The following is a 19,381-nucleotide window of genomic DNA, read 5'->3' as shown; positions in this document are numbered from 1 at the left end:
TGGTTGGATTCCATTAGTGGAGAGAAGTATATCTTTTAGACAGGTTGGAATGTAGTTTTATGAGGGGAGTAAAACTATCTCTAGGACTGAATACTACCTATTGTAAGGATGGAAGAGGGTGTGAAACTGATGACGTCATTTTATGTTCCCTTTCTTTAAAATGTAATGTTCTTTGTATTTTGGGTCAGTACTCTCTGGAATGAAATGCTCTTACCTGGCTTTTAAGACTGGTCTCGATCTACTTCATGCATAATTAATGAACTTACACATCATTAATGAATTAGAAACGAGTGCGAAATTGGTTTTGGCAATTAAAACAAAGAAATGTTGAATTCTATCAATTATATTTACTATATTTATCATTTATTCATTAATCATTACCGTTTTGTTCCATTCATGTGACCGACCAATACTGGTTCATAACATTTGACAGACCAACACCTCACCAGTCTTCTTCTCTCTAAACTGAGACCTTGAAACTGAGATATCTCATTCTTAAAACATAATCTGGGCTTACTACCAAATTACAGCTACTGATAGTGAGGATTTGCACAGTCAGCCACTTGCATGAACACACAAATTAGTTTACAGAACCGCACATGAATAAAACACAGACATTTGTTAAAAGAATAGCACAAACAAACATTTCCCTTAAACTCATTTAAGTGTCTTTGTCCACAGACTAGGAGACAGGCCTCAGCGATTAGGTGAAGAAGTGTCTTTAGATTAGGTGAAGAAGTGTCTTCGTCCACAGACTCCACAGACTAGACTAGAGACAGGCCATGGCATCTTCAGATTAGGTGCTACAAGAAAGGATGTAGGAGAAGGGAAGAGGGAGATCAAAAAGTATGGAGAAGAAGGAGGAGTGAGATACACCTGAGATAATGTGATGATGGTCCTATGATACACCTGAGATAATGATGTGATGATGGTCCTATGATACACCTGGGGTAATGATGTGATGATGGTCCTATGATACACCTGAGATAATGATGTGATGATGGTCCTATGATACACCTGAGGTAATGATGTGATGATGGTCCTATGATACACCTGAGATAATGATGTGATGATGGTCCTATGATACACCTGAGATAATGATGTGATGATGGTCCTATGATACACCTGAGATAATGATGTGATGATGGTCCTATGATACACCTGGGGTAATGATGTGATGATGGTCCTATGATACACCTGAGGTAATGATGAGATGATGGTCCTATGATACACCTGAGATAATGTGATGATGGTCCTATGATACACCTGAGGTAATGATGTGATGATGGTCCTATGATACACCTGAGGTAATGATGTGATGATGGTCCTATGATACACCTGAGATAATGATGTGATGATGGTCCTATGATACACCTGAGGTAATGATGTGATGATGGTCCTATGATAAGACACATTTATTACAGGCAGCAACACAAAAACATGGTTCCATTCTGAAAAAGACTCTCTGATCCTGGTAGCTATGTTTTTATTTGACCTATATTTAATCATTCCACTTATTCAAGGGAGGGAGAAAAGAAACCGGTCTTACCTAGATTCACTCAAGTACTTAACAAGATGGTGTTCATGTTCAATGAGAGCTTTTAGACAAGCTCCCGTCACTTCTGGTCCTTTAGGGAGGACTGCGTTCAGTAGTTCTCTCATTCGCTCCTGTTCAGTTGTTTCAGCTTTTATTCTGGAGTACTCTTCATCACCAATCATGCTCTTTGATGACAGATCATCTGCTATTGGCATTGTGTTTTTGACTCCTGAATGAGTACAGCCCTGTGTTTCTTCAGAAACTCCTCAGCAGGAATCCCAAGGAGTATTAATGCTGAGGTGGGGGTAAATTAATATGGTTTTAGGGTTAACAGCAGCTGTTTCTACATCTTGCAGTCTCTCCAGTTACCATTCCTCTGATAGGCATTTCTTGAATAGAGCCGACTCCAGGGTTGTAGGCAATTCCAATTGAAGTCAGTCAAAAAATAAAAATGAAATTCCTATTCGGGTTATTGAGAAGTCACTGAGAGTAAAAAGTAGATGCCCTTTTCCAGTTAATGAATTGGAATTTCAGTTTACTTCCTGAATTGACTGATTTGGAATTGACGCCTACCCTGGCTGATTGTCTATTCAACATAACATACAGAGCCTTGCAAAAGTGTTCATACCCCTTGGATTTCTCTATTGTGTTACATGGTGGGATTAAGATGGATTCAATTGTAATGTTTTGTCAACAGTCGACTGAAAATACTCTGTAATGTCAAATTGGACCTGTCCCCCATACATACAACATCTGGAAAGTCCCTCAGTCTAGTATCGCATTTCAAGCACAGATTCAACTTTCTACAAAGACAAGGCCTCATATACAGTGCCTTTGTAAAAGTATTTATATCATTTTACCTTCATCGCCCCACTGAACACGACTCATGAAGACCTTCATCACATTTAACATTACATTTAAGTCATTTAGCAGACGCTCTTATCCAGAGCGACTTACAAATTGGTGCATTCACCTTATGACATCCAGTGGGACAGTCACTTAACAATAGATCACCTCACTGAACATGACTCATGACGACCTTCATCGCCCCACTGAACATGACTCATGACGACCTTCATCACCCCACTGAACATGACTCATGACGACCTTCATCACCCCACTGAACATGACTCATGAAGACCTTCATCACCCCACTGAACATGACTCATGAAGACCTTCATCACCCCACTGAACATGACTCATGAAGACCTTCATCACCCCACTGAACATGACTCATGAAGACCTTCATCACCCCACTGAACATGACTCATGAAGACCTTCATCACCCCACTGAACATGACTCATGAAGACCTTCATCACCCCACTGAACATGACTCATGAAGACCTTCATCACCCCACTGAGCATGACTCATGAAGACCTTCATCACCCCACTGAACATGACTCATGACGACCTTCATCACCCCACTGAACATGACTCATGACGACCTTCATCACCCCACTGAACATGACTCATGAAGACCTTCATCACCCCACTGAACATGACTCATGAAGACCTTCATCACCTCACTGAACATGACTCATGAAGACCTTCATCACCCCACTGAACATGACTCATGAAGACCTTCATCACCCCACTGAGCATGACTCATGAAGACCTTCATCACCCCACTGAACATGACTCATGACGACCTTCATCACCCCACTGAACATGACTCACGAAGACCTTCATCACCTCACTTAACATGACTCATGAAGACCTTCATCAGTGTCCTTCATCCCAACTTGAAGAGACGTTAGCTCTATAACCGATTTTATAAAACTCGTCCACAAAAACAAACTTACATGTTGGATGAGAGTCGTTGCTGTACACATCTGAAAAACAAACAATAGAAAATATCATAAAACATTTTAATAGCATCTGTTAGAAAAGGACATTGATGATTGACATACTGTTCATGTATACTATTTCTTACCTTTTGATAAAACTGATTTCCATACTGTCCTCTCATCCTCCCCGATTAACTCCATCTCAATGTCAACCCCTGTGTTTCCCATTATCATCTGGCAACAGCTTGGTGTGGTGTCTGCAGGTAACAGCTGAATCTTCTGTGGGAGGCCATATGGTGCAACGATTGAGACAACAGACAGAGAGAGAAAGAGAAAGAGAGAGAAATAGAATGATATTCCAGTTCTTCATATACAACATGACAGATTCATGTCCTCAGCCTGATAAAACTACACCTCTGGATTGATGGAAGTGGAGCGGGGATTCTTGAACGCAAACCAACTGTTCAGCTTTAAGGACCCGTTTGGACTTGACAGGACGAATTCTGAAAATCCTTTGGACACCTGGTTTTTCTCCCGTTCCTGAACAGCCTACAAAATGAGCAATGTAGTAGTCAGTCAGAACAATGTAGTCTCGTAATTCACACAACATGCAGCTCACTGAGCAATCCATTTTTGTCAACAACAAAAAATGTGTATGCTTTTGTTTTACTATCCCTATTTTACCAGGATATTATTTTAAAGGTGTACCAGGTAAGTTGACTGAGAGGAGATTCTCTTTTACAGCAACGACCTGGAGAAGAGTTACAAGGGAGAGCAGAGGGGGAAAATGAGCCAATTGGAAGCTGGGGATGATTAGGTGGCCATGAAATTGCGAGGGCCAGATTGGGAATTTAGCCAGGACACCGCGGTTAACACCCCACATCTTATGATAAGTGCCATGGGATCTTCAGTGACCATGGAGAGGACACCCGTTTAACATGCCATCTGAAAGACCGCACCCTACTCAGGGCAATGTCCCTTTCACTGCCCCGGGCATTGGGTTCTCCTTCGACCAGAGGGAAGAGTGCCGTCTACTGGCTCTTCAAATGAACGAGACAGAAATAGATTTCTCACAGAGCTGCATGTTGTCTTTGTAATCTAGAGATTTTCAACAAACTATCAGCTTTCCTTCAGTAGGTTTCAACATCCTGTTGTCACTTCAGTGATAGTGCCTCACCTCTTTCTGACTGGAGTTTCTGAGGAGCAGGTACAGCCTTGAAATGACTGTTGACCTTTTTACTGCCATGTAGAGGACCACGTCACAGTGGACGTCTATGTTCCAAGACAGTAATCTCAGTATAACAGAGATAGGTGAGAACTTGGGATGGAGAATCTTAGCATGGAATCTGGTGACCTCATGCACTTCCTCTAAAGACACTCCATGTTCCTCTGCATGAAGAATCTTCATCTCATTCCTCAGGGAAGGGTTGGTCCCTGAACCACACAATTCAAAGGAGATAGAAAGACAGTATTATTCATCCAACTAAAAGACAAAGAATATGCAGTACCAGATCACAGTAAACTCAAACTCCCAGAATAGTTTATTCATTAATTCAGGAAGTGAAACTCAGTTACATGGAAATGTCTTTCTGAAAACTATTTCTATGTGGTTTTACCTAAACAGACACAGTGTGGCAGATGAACTTCCTCCAGTTCACCTAACTCCATAGTGATGTCCAGCAATGGACCACCTTGTGTGTACTGCATGTCTTTCAGAAGTTGACTGTATGGATTCCAGTTCCTGAAGTGATACTTCAGAATGACATCTCTCTCACACAGCCAGCGGAGCCCAGACACTGTGCACTCATAACTCCCTTTGGGTGTCCTGTGTCTGAGGGCAACAACAAGATGGTAGAGAAGGTCAATGGTCAAATGGAGAGGTTGGATTAGAAGACTATTCCCAAAGGTAATGGGGAAATACACTAGCAGGTGGAATGAAATGTTAAAAGTAGTTATTTTACCTGAACATTGTCCCTCCCTGGACAGTGGAAGTCAAGGGTTCAATCTGAAGCCAGTGTGTGGAGTCCTGAACAAGGACAAGCATGTCAGTAATACATATGGGGCCTGTTTCCTGGACACAGATTGAGTCTAGTGCTGGACTAAAAGCATGCCCAATGGAAGTTTCAATAGAAAGTTCTTTAAGGTCCAGGACCAGACTTAATCTGTGTCTGGGAAACTGGACCATTAACCAAAGTAACTAATCTAATGTATTTAATGTTACATGGAATGCTGGTGAATTATCAATTAAACTGTCTAATGACAAAATATGACAACAGCTAAAATACTGCATGACTACAAGCAGAACACCGGACTGTCTATCCCAGTATGAATGGTTTGTCAGTACACACCTGGCTTTGAGACTGTACTTGACTCCTGCAGGTAAGTAAAAGTAAGAATTGACATTATGACTTACCTCAACATGTTCACAATTCTTACAGCTCTGAGGAATCCCTAAAGTCAAAAGTAGTTGTTATTTAAAACTGGCAATATCACAGAATAATGCATTTATAATTAGACTTGTAATAAAAATGAATAAGTGAGCAACAGTCTCAGAATGTACACTCATTAGCAGACCATAATCTGACATTAGTGTTATATTAATAAATGTTTGTAGAAGCAGGAAACATCGTTCTGGTCCATGTTTTGTAGATGTTGGGGGCCTGATTTCTGGTAGATCCTAGGATGAGAGCTTAAAGGTAGAGTCAGCTAAATGATGATGTACGAGCAGCACCACAGATATTGTGATTAGCAAGATGCCTGACTTCTCTCTCACACAGTCACACACAGTATCTAACCATGTGCGTGGTTTCTCTTCACTCTCTTACAGTGTGGTAGTCACGGGACCAAAACAGCTGAGAAGTTTAGCATCGTGTTACAACGCTCTTAGTTGTTGTAGAAAATTGACCCACCATGCAATTTACTTTGTGCATCTACGTCATATTGCTGACTCTACCTTTAATTTTTTTGGGACCAAATAGATCATGATTGTGTTCCTTGTCTGGGAACCAACTGTAATGAACGCTTTAAAACTATATTGAGTCATAAACAATTATCAGTTAAAACTCACATTTCTCAGGTCCAGGCTTGATCCAACTCTCTCCACCATGGTCTCTGGTGTCCTCAGGTCCAGGCTTGATCCAACTCTCTCCACCATGGTCTCTGGTGTCCTCAGGTCCAGGCTTGATCCAACTCTCTCCACCATGGTCTCTGGTGTCCTCAGGTCCAGGCTTGATACAACACTCTCCACCATGGTCTCTGGTGTCCTCAGGTCCAGGCTTGATACAACTCTCTCCACCATGGTCTCTGGTGTCCTCAGGTCCAGGCTTGATCCAACTCTCTCCACCATGGTCTCTGGTGTCCTCAGGTCCAGGCATGATCCAACACTTTCCACCATGGTCTCTGGTGTCCTCAGGTCCAGGCTTGATACAACACTTTCCACCATGGTCTCTGGTGTCCTCAGGTCCAGGCTTGATACAACACTTTCCACCATGGTCTCTGGTGTCCTCAGGTCCAGGCTTGATACAACTCTCTCCACCATGGTCTCTGGTGTCCTCAGGTCCAGGCTTGATACAACACTCTCCACCATGGTCTCTGGTGTCCTCAGGTCCAGGCTTGATACATCTCTCTCCACCATGGTCTCTGGTGTCCTCAGGTCCAGGCTTGATACAACTCTCTCCACCATGGTCTCTGGTGTCCTCAGGTCCAGGCTTGATACAACACTCTCCACCATGGTCTCTGGTGTCCTCAGGTCCAGGCTTGGTCCAACTCTCTCCACCATGGTCTCTGGTGTCCTCAGGTCCAGGCTTGATACAACTCTCTCCACCATGGTCTCTGGTGTTCTCAGGTCCAGGCTTGATCCAACTCTCTCCACCATGGTCTCTGGTGTCCTCAGGTCCAGGCTTGATCCAACTCTCTCCACCATGGTCTCTGGTGTCCTCAGGTCCAGGCTTGATCCAACACTTTCCACCATGGTCTCTGGTGTCCTCAGGTCCAGGCTTGATACAACACTCTCCACCATGGTCTCTGGTGTCCTCAGGTCCAGGCTTGATACAACTCTCTCCACCATGGTGTCTGGTGTCCTCAGGTCCAGGCTTGATACAACACTTTCCACCATGGTCTCTGGTGTCCTCAGGTCCAGGCTTGATCCAACTCTCTCCACCATGGTCTCTGGTATCCTCAGGTCCAGGCTTGATCCAACTCTCTCCACCATGGTCTCTGGTGTCCTCGGGTCCAGGCTTGATCCAACTCTCTCCACCATGGTCTCTGGTGTCCTCAGGTCCAGGCTTGATCCAACTCTCTCCACCATGGTCTCTGGTGTCCTCAGGTCCAGGCTTGATCCAACTCTCTCCACCATGGTCTCTGGTGTCCTCAGGTCCAGGCTTGATCCAACTCTCTCCACCATGGTCTCTGGTGTCCTCAGGTCCAGGCTTGATCCAACTCTCTCCACCATGGTCTCTGGTGTTGGGAAAGCAGACAGATTGACCGTGATTAAACAAACTACAACTGTATATTGTAAATGCATAAATGGATATTTCTATAAATTATGGTACCAGTGAGGGTTTCCTGCAGTGGACAACTTTTTACAACTGCTGATAATAATCAGGGGTGGTTCAGCTTTAATGTTGCAGATTGTTGCTTCCATCAACAATAGTTTTGGCAAGTCGGTTAGGACATCTACTTTGTGCATGACAAGTCATTTTTCCAACAACTGTTAACAGACAGATTATTTCACTTGTAATTTACTGTATCACAATTCCAGTGGGTCAGAAGTTTACATTCACTAAGTTGACTGTGCCTTTAAAAAGCTTGGAAAATTCCAGGAAAGAATGTCATAGAAGCTTCTGGTAGACTAATTGATGTAATTTTAGTCAATTGCAGGTTTTCCTGTAGATGTATTTCAAGGCCTCTTCGCTTGACATCATGAGAAAATCTAAAGAAATAATTGTAGACCTCCACAAGTCTAGTTCATCCTTGGGATCAATTTCCAAACGCCTGAAGGTACCACGTTCATCTGTATAAACAATAGTACGCAAGTATAAACACCATGGAACCAGGCGTCATACCGCTCAGGAAGGAAACACGTTCTGTCTCCTAGAGATGAACGTACTTTGGTGTGAAAAGTGCAGATCAATCCCAGAACAACAGCAAAGAATCTTGTGAAGATGCTGGAAGAAACAGGTACAAAAGTATCTATATCCACAGTAAAACGAGTCCTATATTGACATAACCTGAAAGGCCGCTCAGCAAGGAAGAAGCCACTGCTCCAAAACCGCTATAAAAAAGCCAGACTGCGGTTTGCAACTGCACATGGGGACAAAGATCATACATTTGAGAAATGTCCTCTGGTCTGATTAAACAAAAAATAGAACTGTTTGGCCATAATGATCATCGTTATGTTTGGAGGAAAAAGGGAGAGGCTTGCAAGCTGAAGAACACCATCCCGACCGTGAAGCACGGGGGTGGCAGCATCATGTTGTGGGGGTGCTTTGCTGCAGGAGGGAATGGTGCACTTCACAAAATAGATGGCATCATGAGGCCGGAAAATTACGTGGATAAATTGATGCAACATCTCAAGACATCAGTCAGGAAGTTAAAGCTTGGTCGCAAATGGCTCTTCCAAATGGACAATGACCCCAAGCATTCTTCCAAAGTTGTGGCAAAATGGCTTAAGGACAACAAAGTCATGGTACTGGAGTGGTCATCACAAAGCCCTGACCTCAATCCCATAGAAAATTTGTGGGCAGAACTGAAAAAGCAATGAGGCCGACAACTTGACTCAGTTACACAATCTTTGTCAGAAGGAATGGGCCAAAATTCACGGGCGGCAGGGTAGCCTAGTGGTAAAAGCATTGGACTAGTAACCGAAAGGTTGCAAGTTCAAATCCCCGAGCTGACAAAGTACAAATCTGTCATTCTGCCCCTGAACAGGCAGTTAAGCCACTGTTCAGTCATTGAAAATAAGAATTTGTTCTTAACTGACTAGTTAAATAAAAGGTAAAACAAATAATACATTTAAAAAACAACTTATTGTGGAAGGCTACCCAAAACTATTGACCCAAGTTAAACAATTTAAAGGCAATACCACCAAACACTAATTGAGTGTATGTAAACTTCAGACCCACTGTGAATGTGATGATAGAAATAAAAGCTGAAATAAATCATTCTCTCTACTATTATTCTGACATTTCACATTCTTAAAATAAAGTGGTGATCCTAATAGACCTGAGACAGGGAATTTTTTACTAAGATTAAATGTCAGGAATTGTGAAAAACAGAGTTTAAATGTATTTGGCTAAGGTGTATGTAAACTGCTGACTTCTTTCTTTTCTTTTGAATGTGAAGTAACCAATCAGAAAGCTAATTGATGGCCGGTAAACCAATCATTAAGCTAGTTGACTTCCGACTTCAAGGATTTGCCCTTTGTCAACTATGACCTCACCTTTGAATGTCGTTGATCTGATACAGGGTCACTGAGGAGGTTTTCAACAAAAGAAACCCAAACCCAGGATAGAGGGGTTCAGTGAACGTGGTGTAGAATGTGTGAAGGTGTGTCAGTGTACCAGAGGAGGACACACTATAGAAGGACAAAGTACCAGCTGGCCAGTCCAGATACACTCCTACTCTGCTAGATACAGGGCCAAGAATGGATCTACTATGGACTCCAGCATTGTAAAAGTCATAAACGCTGTCAGAGCAGTACATACACCAGGAATTGCTGGTGAGTCCAATACAAATGCCAGCCCTTCCCAACATTCCTTTGTACACCACACCAATAGCAGGCCCACCACCATCCCAGTCCACCTCCCAGTAATAACGAGAATCAGATAAGCCTTCTCTGCAGAGAACTTGGCGATAACGGTCAAATCTGTCTGGATAGTCTTCATAATGCTGCTGCTCCTCCACCACCGGTGTCACCTTCCTGTTCCCCTCAGACAGTATCAGGTTTGGGTTTGCTGTTCTTGGGTCTAAGGTGAGATGACAGGCATCTGTAGACAAAAGGAGAGTTTAATCAAACCACATCTTCATATCAAATGTTGTATTGTAGGTACAGAACCAGTATTGATTAGTTACTATGTTACTATAGTTCTGAATATACAGTTAATTAGGATTGAAGAGACTTACATTTCCTCGGACCTGATTTCAGCCTGCACTCTCCACCATTATCCACACTGTTGGAGAAACAGGTTATTGACTGACAAAGACCTAATAAAGCAGTCAACATTTAAACCATATTGTTGTGTTCTGGTGCACTATCCAAGGGACAATTAGTTGTACAACTAAATGCATTCAACTGAAATCTGTCTTCTGCATTTAACCCAACCCCTCTGAATCAGAGAGGTGCAGAGGGCTGCCTTAATGACATCCACGTCTTCGGTGCACGGGAACAGTGGCTTAACTGCCTTATTCAGGGGCAGAACAACATATTTTTACCTTGTCAGCTCAGGGATTCAATCAAGCAACCTTTTGGTTAGTAGCCCAGTGCTCTAAACACTAGGCTACTGGCCACACCCATTACTAGACACATGCAGGTATTCTATCCTACCTACTGCATACAGAACAGAGTACAATTCATTACTAGAGACATACAGGTATTCTATCCTACCTACTGCATACAGAACGGAGTACAATTCATTACTAGAGACATATAGGTAGTCTATCCTACCTACTGCATACAGAACAGAGTACAGTTCATTACTAGAGACATATAGGTAGTCTATCCTACCTACTGCATACAGAACAGAGTACAATTCCAACAGGATATCAGAGATGCAGAAGAAGAGTATTCATGTGGTGATGATGTATGCTGTGTTGGAGTGCTAAGTCTGCTGAGTAAACTTCCCCTTAATTCTACCATCATGTCCTCATGTTACTGACCCTACTACACTTCATATGACACAACCGCTGCTCTCACTATCAGGACATCTATTCTGACTTACTTCAGTTTATATGTGGGATCTACCAGAGCAGCTGAAAGCAGTCCCCCTGCAGAGTCTCCTGGGTGATTGTAGCTCAGGTCCAGCTCTTTCAGGTGGGAGGGGTTTGACCTCAGAGCTGAAGACAGAGCAGCTGAAAGCAGTCCCCCTGCAGAGTCTCCTGGGTGATTGTAGCTCAGGTCCAGCTCTTTCAGGTGGGAGGGGTTTGACCTCAGAGCTGAAGACAGAGCAGCACAGCCCTCCTCTGTGACCAGACAGCCAGATAGCCTACAGAGAGACACAACAGCTGTCTAGGTTGGTGTACTGGTGTCAATAATCTTGTAAGACACCCATCCATTTGTCCATGACACAAACATTGTGATGAATATTAGATTTTCAGAGTTTGTGTTTTACTAAGCTCAGTACCAACCTGTCTGAAACAGCTGTACTTACCCCAGTGTGTGTAGTTTACAGTCTGGATCCTCCAGTCCAGCAGACAGCAGTGTAACTCCTGAGTCCTGCAGGTCATTGTCTCTCAGCTCCAGTTGTTTCAGTTGTGAGTTGGGTGAACTCAGGACTGAGTTCAGATCAGAACAGCAACCCTCTGTCAGACCACACTGACCTAGACTAGAGGAGAGTAGAGGACAAACTTCATCATTAGTTACACAAACACGCACACCTTATCGTACACGTATGTTAAAAACATTTTGTAAATACAAAAATGACACATTAACAAATATTAATATTTGTCGGCCTCTACAGGCCTCTCTACAGGCCTCTCTACAGGCCTCTCTACAGGCCTCTCTACAGGCCTCTCTACAGGCCTCTCTACAGGCCTCTCTATAGGAAAATAACTTAATCTGGTAGAGCGTTACACTGCTGAGAAATAATCCAATTATAAAAACATCAGCTCCATTCAGCATCTGATCTCTCTTTTGACGAACATATCAAGACTGTTTCAAGGACAGCTTTTTTCCATCTACGTAACATTGCAAAAATCCGAATCTTTCCGTCCAAACATGATGCAGAAAAATGTATCCATGCTTTTGTTAATTCTAGGTTAGACTACTGCAAAGCCCTACTTTCCGGCTACCCGGATAAAGCACTAAATAAACTTCAGTTAGTGCTAAACACGGCTGCTAGAATCCTGACTAGAACCAAAAAATGTGATCACATTACTCCAGCGCTAGCCTCTACACTGGCTTCCTGTCAAGGCAAGGGCTGATTTCAAGGTTTTACTGCTAACCTACAAAGCATTACATGGGCTTGCTCCTACCTATCTCTCTGATTTGGTCCTGCCGTACATACCTACACGTACGCTACGGTCACAAGACGCAGGCCTCCTAATTGTCCCTAGAATTTCTAAGCAAACAGCTGGAGTCAGGGCTTTCTCCTATAGAGCTCCCTTTTTATGGAACGGTCTGCCTACCCATGTGAGAGACGCAGACTCTGTCTCAACTTTTAAGTCTTTACTGAAGACTCATCTCTTCAGCGGGTCATATGATTGAGTGTAGTCTGGCCCAGGAGTGTGAATGTGAACGGAAAGGCTCTGGACAAAGAATCGCCCTTGCTTTCTCTGCCTGCCCGGTTACCCTCTCTCCACTGGGATTCTCTGCCTCGAACCCTATAACAGGGGATGAGTCACTGGCTTATTGGTGCTCTTTCATGCTGTCCCTAGGAGGGGTGCGTCACTTGAGTGGGTTGAGTCAGATGTGATCTTCCTATCTGGGTTGGCGCCCCACCTTGGGTTGTGCTGTGGCGGAGATCTTGGTGGGCTATACTCGGCCTTGTCTCAGGATGGTAAGTTGGTGGTTGAAGATACCCCTCTAGTGGTGTGGGGGCTGTGCTATGGCACAGGGGTTATATCCTTCCTGTTTGTCCCTGTCTGGGGGGTATGATCGGATGGGGCCACAGTGTCTCCTGACCCCTCCTGTCTCAGCCTCCAGTATTTATACTGCAGTAGTTTATGTGTCGGGGGGCTATGGTCAGTTTGTTATATCTGGAGTACTTCTCTCTTATCCGGTGGCTAAAATGCTTGCTCGCTAACCTAACTTCCATTCATGGTCAACGTACGCTAGTTAACATTAGATTTCTACATCTAGCTACATATTGAACTTCCATCCTCTCAAGCCAGAACACAACAATGTATGAATTAATGGTTGGATCAGAATCGCCGCTCGGATGCTTTCTCCTGTGAGATACAGTCGTGAGATAGTTGTGAATTTAGGGAAATTAGGAAACACAGAGGTGAAAGATTCATTATTTTATTTTGTAAAGAAATGTTTTCTTGGTAAATGTTTTGGGTAAGCTTCCTTGGCAACCATGAGTACACGCCACTGCTCGACACCCAGAGTCAAATCAAGTATCAAAATTGAGATGTAGTTCTGAATTCACACACTCTCGCTCTCTTACACCAGTGTGTGTCGTTTACAGGCTGGATCCTCCAGTCCAGCGGACAGCAGTGTAACTCAGCCCAGTACCAACCTGACTGAAACAGCTGTACTTACCCCAGTGTGTGTAGTTTACAGGCTGGATCCTCCAGTCCAGCAGACAGCAGTGTAACTCAGCCCAGTACCAACCTGACTGAAACAGCTGTACTTACCCCAGTGTGTGTAGTTTACAGTCTGGATTCTCCAGTCCAGCAGACAGCAGTGTAACTCAGCCCAGTACCAACCTGACTGAAACAGCTGTACTTACCCCAGTGTGTGTAGTTTACAGTCTGGATTCTCCAGTCCAGCAGACAGCAGTGTAACTCCTGAGTCCTGCAGGTCATTGTCTCTCAGCTCCAGTTGTTTCAGTTGTGAGTTGGGTGAACTCAGGACTGAGGCCAGATCTGAACAGCAACCCTCTGTCAGACCACACTGACCTAGACTAGAGGGCAGAAGGGAAAACTTAGCACACACATCTCTGGCGACAGAATGGTAACTTCTGTCTGCCTCTGTGTTGAGTCTAAGATGGGGAAACATCATCTTTCATTGGTATCTATAGAAGAGAAATTGCAATATTTGGTTGGATGCCACATCAAATTTAGTACCAGAATAATCTATTTTTAAATTGATTTAGCCTGTTGGGCCTACAGTGTAAATTACCCCCCCCTTTAAGATTTAGATGCACTATTGTAAAGTGACTGTTCTACTGGATGTCATAAGGTGAATGCACCAATTTGTAAGTCGCTCTGGATAAGAGCGTCTTCTAAATGACTTAAATGTAAATGTAAATGTAATTCCTACTGACTTTTAAAACACATGTGAAAAAGATATCACTTTTCACCTTTCTGTGTCACAAAATGTTTGCATATAAAGTTACCAGGTTGGTAGTAGGGCTGCACAACATGGGCAGAAAAGCTAACTCTCAACCAAATATTGCAATTGTTTTGAAAAATGTTTTATTTATAGATCAAAAGACTTGAACTGTTGGAAACATAAATAGAATGATTATTCTAATGTTATGGTTTGTGTTTAGCATGACAAAAAAAAGAGCCAGGTAGGAGTTATGACAGGGTAGGAACCAAAGTGTTGGTCAGTGTTTCCCAGCGGACACTAATCACATTTAAATAGATAGATGCGACATTTCGACAAAGATTTTAGCTAATTCAGAACATGCTGATCTACACCACCAGTGGTAGCAACCTGTATTAGAGCTAACATGTGCATTTAGCTAGCCAGCTACCTAGCTAGCAATTACCATTATTTTAGGCACATGCCAGCTTAAGGCATCCAATAAAGAGTTCGGAACAGTTCTTGCATTTATTATGAAGACATTTTGGGACATTTTTGTTAATTTTGGTCTTCTGGTTTTTCGGCTGTTCGTGCACACACACGTTTTCTCGAGGCAAGCCGAAGTCGACAGCCGAAGTCGATGCCCCTTTGTCTGATTGGTCAACAGTAGAGATTCAATAAAGTATGTTGTCATTCAATGAGATATGACTTGTTTATCTGCACATTTTTTCCCACTTAAGACACTACAGCAAACATCTTACTTGGTAAAATTGTACAACTGTGTGCTGTCTGCTTGAGTGACCCGGCGGCTGCGGTAATGCGAGATCATAGCCTTTCCTATAAGCTGTTGAGAGTCAAGACCCACAACTGAGCCAAACGCAATCTATAGAATTAAATATTCTCAAAGGGCCATGATTTGGATGAAATATTCACTGCAGTTTACAGCCTAGAGTGGAATTTTGTAAAACAATTATTCATTGCAATGTGGTGTTGTAGGCTAGATAATAGTCACTAAACAAGATCAATATGGGAGTTTTTTTTTAGCTGCGCGTCTCATGTCTTCACTGTTCTTTCAGTGGCGCACCATGGTCTTATATTCAATATTCAAATGACTGTATGCGTGGTTTGATATTAGCTAGTTATCCTATTGCAGATCTGGACAACCGATCCACTATTGTCACTATTTATGGTCGATAGAGGATAGGTTAAACAGGTAGTATCATGACAGAAGGCGAGACAGGTTAAACAGGTAGACTGGTAGTATCATGACAGAAGGCGAGACAGGTTAAACAGGTAGACTGGTAGTATCATGACAGAAGGAATGGTCGTGGACAGGCAAAAGATCAAAACCAGATCAGAGTTCAGGAGGTGCAGAGTGGCAGACAGGCTCGTGGTCAGCAGGCGGGTACAGAGTCTAGAACAGGCAAGGGTCAAAACCCAGGAAGGAAGGCAGATGAGGCCATTAGGTAGTAAAACCCTTCAAAAGCGTGAATTTAACCCCCCCCCCCCGAAAAAAAATTATCTGACCTAAAAAAAAAAGGGGAAACGGGCTTTGAGAGGGCAGGTATCTGCTACATGAGTTTCAAAACCAGAGTAAAATTAACTAGACCTCAGCCACAACAGTGATTCTGGATTCTGATACCGAACACTCACCCCAGTGTGTGTAGTTTACAGTCTGGATCCTTCAGTCCAGCAGACAGCAGTGTAACTCCTGAGTCCTGCAGGTCATTGTCTCTCAGCTCCAGGTGGTTCAGTTGTGAGTTGGGTGAACTCAGGACTGAGGCCAGATCAGAACAGCAACCCTCTGTCAGACCACACTGACCCAGACTAGAGGGCAGAAGAACACATGATTAACACGTATAAAACATCCACATAATATCTCATACTGAAGATATTTAACTCACACTAGTGTCTGTATGTTGCAGAGTGGACTGGTTAGTCCAACACAGAGCAGCTCCACTCCTCTGTCTCCCAGGTCATTGTTGTGGCTGAGGTCCAGTTCTCTCAGGGGGAAGTTTAGTGTCTGCAGAGCTGAGGTCAGAGTCTCACAGGATTTATATGTGAGGTCACAGTGATCCAGTCTGGAGAGAGGAGATGTCGACACTGTTAAATATGCAAAGCTTTAAGAATAATGAGATGCATTAAGACAATAACAGAAAGGCACATGATTTAACAATGTTAAAAACATAAACATGCTAACTACATTCAAAATATTCTATATCAATACTCAGTGGATACTGAAGAAAATGTGCTTACACAAGTCTCTCCATGTTGCGGAGTGGACTGGTTAGTCCAACACAGAGCAGCTCCACTCCTCTGTCTCCCAGGTCATTGTAGCTGAGGTCCAGTTCTCTTACGGGGGAGTTTGGTGTCTGCAGAGCTGAGGTCAGAGCCTCACAGGATTCATATGTGAGTTTACAGCCAGCTAGTCTGGAGAGAGGAGATGTTTATACACAGTTAAATACGCAAAGCTTTAATGATACAGTATATCACAAGTGAGTACACCTCACATTTTTGTAAATATTTGAGTATATTTTTTCATGTGACAACACTGAAGAAATGACACTTTGCTACAATGTAAAGTAGTGAGTGTACAGCTTATATAACAGTGTAAATTTGCTGTCCCCTCAAAATAACTCAACACACAGCCATTAATGTCTAAACCACTGGCAACAAAAGTGAGTACACCCCTAAGTGAAAATGTCCAAATTGGGCCCAAAGTGTCAATATTTTGGTGGCCACCATCATTTTCCAGCACTGCCTTAACCCTCATGGAGTTCACCAGAGCTTCACAGGTTGCCACTGGAGTCCTCTTCCACTCCTCCATGACGACATCATGGACCTGGTGGATGTTTGAGACCTTGCTCTCCTTCACCTTTCATTTGAAGATGACCCACAGATGCTCAATAGGTTTTAGGTCTGGCGACATGCTTAGCCAATCCATCACCTTTACCCTCAGCTTCTTTAGCAAGGCAGTGGTCGTCTTGGAGGTGTGTTTGGGGTCGTTATCATGTTGAAATAAAGCCCTGCGGCCCAGTCTCCGAAGGGAGGGGATCATGCTCTGTTTCAGTACATGTTGGCATTCATGGTTCCCTCAATGAGCTGTAGCTCCCCAGTGCCGGCAGCACTCATGCAGCCCCAGACCATGACACTCCCACCACCATGCTTGACGGTAGGCAAGACACTTGTCTTTGTACTCCTCACCTGGTTGTCGCCACACACACTTGACACCATCTGAACCAAATAAACTTATCTTGGTCTCGTCAGACCACAAGACATGGTTCCAGTAATCCATGTCCTTAGTCTGCTTGTCAAACTGTTCACGGGCTTTCTTGTGCATCAACTTTAGAAGAGGCTTCCTTCTGGGACGACAGCCATGCAGACCAATTTGATGCGGTGTACGGTCTGAGCACTGACAGGCTGACCCCCCACCCCTTCAACCTCTGCAGCAATGCTGGCAGCACTCATACGTCTATTTCCCAAAGACAACCTCTGGATATGATGCTGAGCACATGCACTCAACTTCTTTGGTCGACCATGGTGAGGCCTGTTCTGAGTGGAACCTGTCCAGTTAAACCGCTGTATGGCCTTGGCCACTGTGTTGCAGCTCAGTTTCAGGGTCTTGGAAATCTTCTTATGGCCCAGGCCATCTTTATGTAGAGCAACAATTATTTTTTTCAGATCCTCAGAGAGTTCATTGCCATGAGGTGGTTAAAATAATTTATTACAATCAATACCATTCATACTATTACAAAATCATAATTCTCATTCATTCTTAATTAATTCTATTTACAAAAACATCAAACAAAAACAAACCTCAGGGGAGCATCGTCCCTCCCCGTCATACCTAACCAATACCTAACCCTTTCCCTATCTCCCCTTCCCTAATCTATCCCCTTACCAAACTCACTCTAACACTCCCAGCCCTAAACCCCCTTTCCACCTCTCCCGTGCCACATGCTTCCCCCACTTCCTCTCCTCCCTCTTCATCCTCCCCCTCAAATCACCTTCCACCCTTCTCACTATCCCTTCCACCCCCAATCTCTCCCTGTCTTGACTAAATTCTTCCTGGCTTCCCACAGTCCCTTTTTAAAGAGACTCATGAGAAGCCAGAGCAGAAACCTGTCCCTATCCGTTCCCTTTGCTCTCCCTACGCCTCTCTCTAGCCTAGCCCATGTCAAAACAAAATCACTCCTAACCACACCTAGCATCACCCGTGCCCTAGCCCAGACTAGTCCGGCAAAGGCACAGTTCCAGAAGGCATGGCGCACAGTCTCCTCCCTGCCACAAGAGGATCTTGGACAGGTGGGGGATTGCACCAAACTATACCGGTACAAGATGGAAAGTACCGGCAAACGCTTATGAAGGCTCAACCAATTCAGGTCCTTGAGCCCGTTGTCCAGGCCTCGCGCCTGCACTCCCTCCCAGACCACTGACGAGATGCCCGCTACGGGCGCAGGACTCCCCTGCCTGCCTGACCTCCTCGTACAGGTGCCTGTGGTCTAAACCTACTCAGGCAACTTCAACCTCAGGGTGCGCACGCAGCCACTTGACCGCATGACCAAAGTGCCACGCAGCTGTTCCGCCCGAGGACCAGCGTTAGACCACACCATTACGCTTCTCGCCTGATACGAGAAGAACACCCGCAGGAGGTAACTGGACGGGTGTATCACTGGCTGAGCAAGCTCCGCTAACAAGAAAGAAACAAAAATTGAGTCCAGCTTGAGGGGGAAATGTGGTACCCCCCTACCTCCCTCCAGGATGGGACAGATCATGCGTGCCCTGGCGACCCACTCGCACCTGCCACTCCACATAAACTGAAACACAAGCCTCACTAGAGGCCTCCTCAGACAAGCCGGCAATGGGTAGATGTACGCCAAATACAAAAGAGACGGCAACACATCCACCTTTAGGACCAGGACTT

At 44.0% G+C, this 19,381-nt stretch overlaps 1 protein-coding gene across 1 annotated transcript; it reads right to left on the bottom strand.

Moving 5' to 3' along the window:
• Positions 1-772: 772 nt before the first annotated feature.
• Positions 773-18,447, bottom strand: LOC124013243. Its single transcript, XM_046327503.1, has 20 exons — positions 18,368-18,447; positions 16,714-16,887; positions 16,362-16,538; positions 16,111-16,284; positions 13,956-14,110; positions 13,747-13,801; positions 11,693-11,866; positions 11,264-11,527; positions 10,449-10,495; positions 9,766-10,312; positions 6,394-7,781; positions 5,740-5,777; positions 5,288-5,352; positions 4,943-5,157; positions 4,504-4,760; positions 3,741-3,875; positions 3,473-3,605; positions 3,342-3,371; positions 1,550-1,831; positions 773-803 (listed from the first exon to the last, which is right to left on the bottom strand). The coding sequence occupies exons 1-19, from the start codon at positions 18,445-18,447 to the stop codon at positions 1,743-1,745; spliced, it is 4,197 nt and encodes a 1,398-aa protein (XP_046183459.1). The 3' UTR covers positions 773-803; positions 1,550-1,742.
• Positions 18,448-19,381: the final 934 nt, after the last annotated feature.

The sequence above is a fragment of the Oncorhynchus gorbuscha genome, linkage group LG24 (genome assembly GCF_021184085.1).
Source record: "Oncorhynchus gorbuscha isolate QuinsamMale2020 ecotype Even-year linkage group LG24, OgorEven_v1.0, whole genome shotgun sequence".
NCBI lineage: Eukaryota > Metazoa > Chordata > Actinopteri > Salmoniformes > Salmonidae > Oncorhynchus > Oncorhynchus gorbuscha.
Note: the sequence above shows the minus strand (reverse complement) of the source record. Positions and strands in the feature narration are given on the sequence as shown.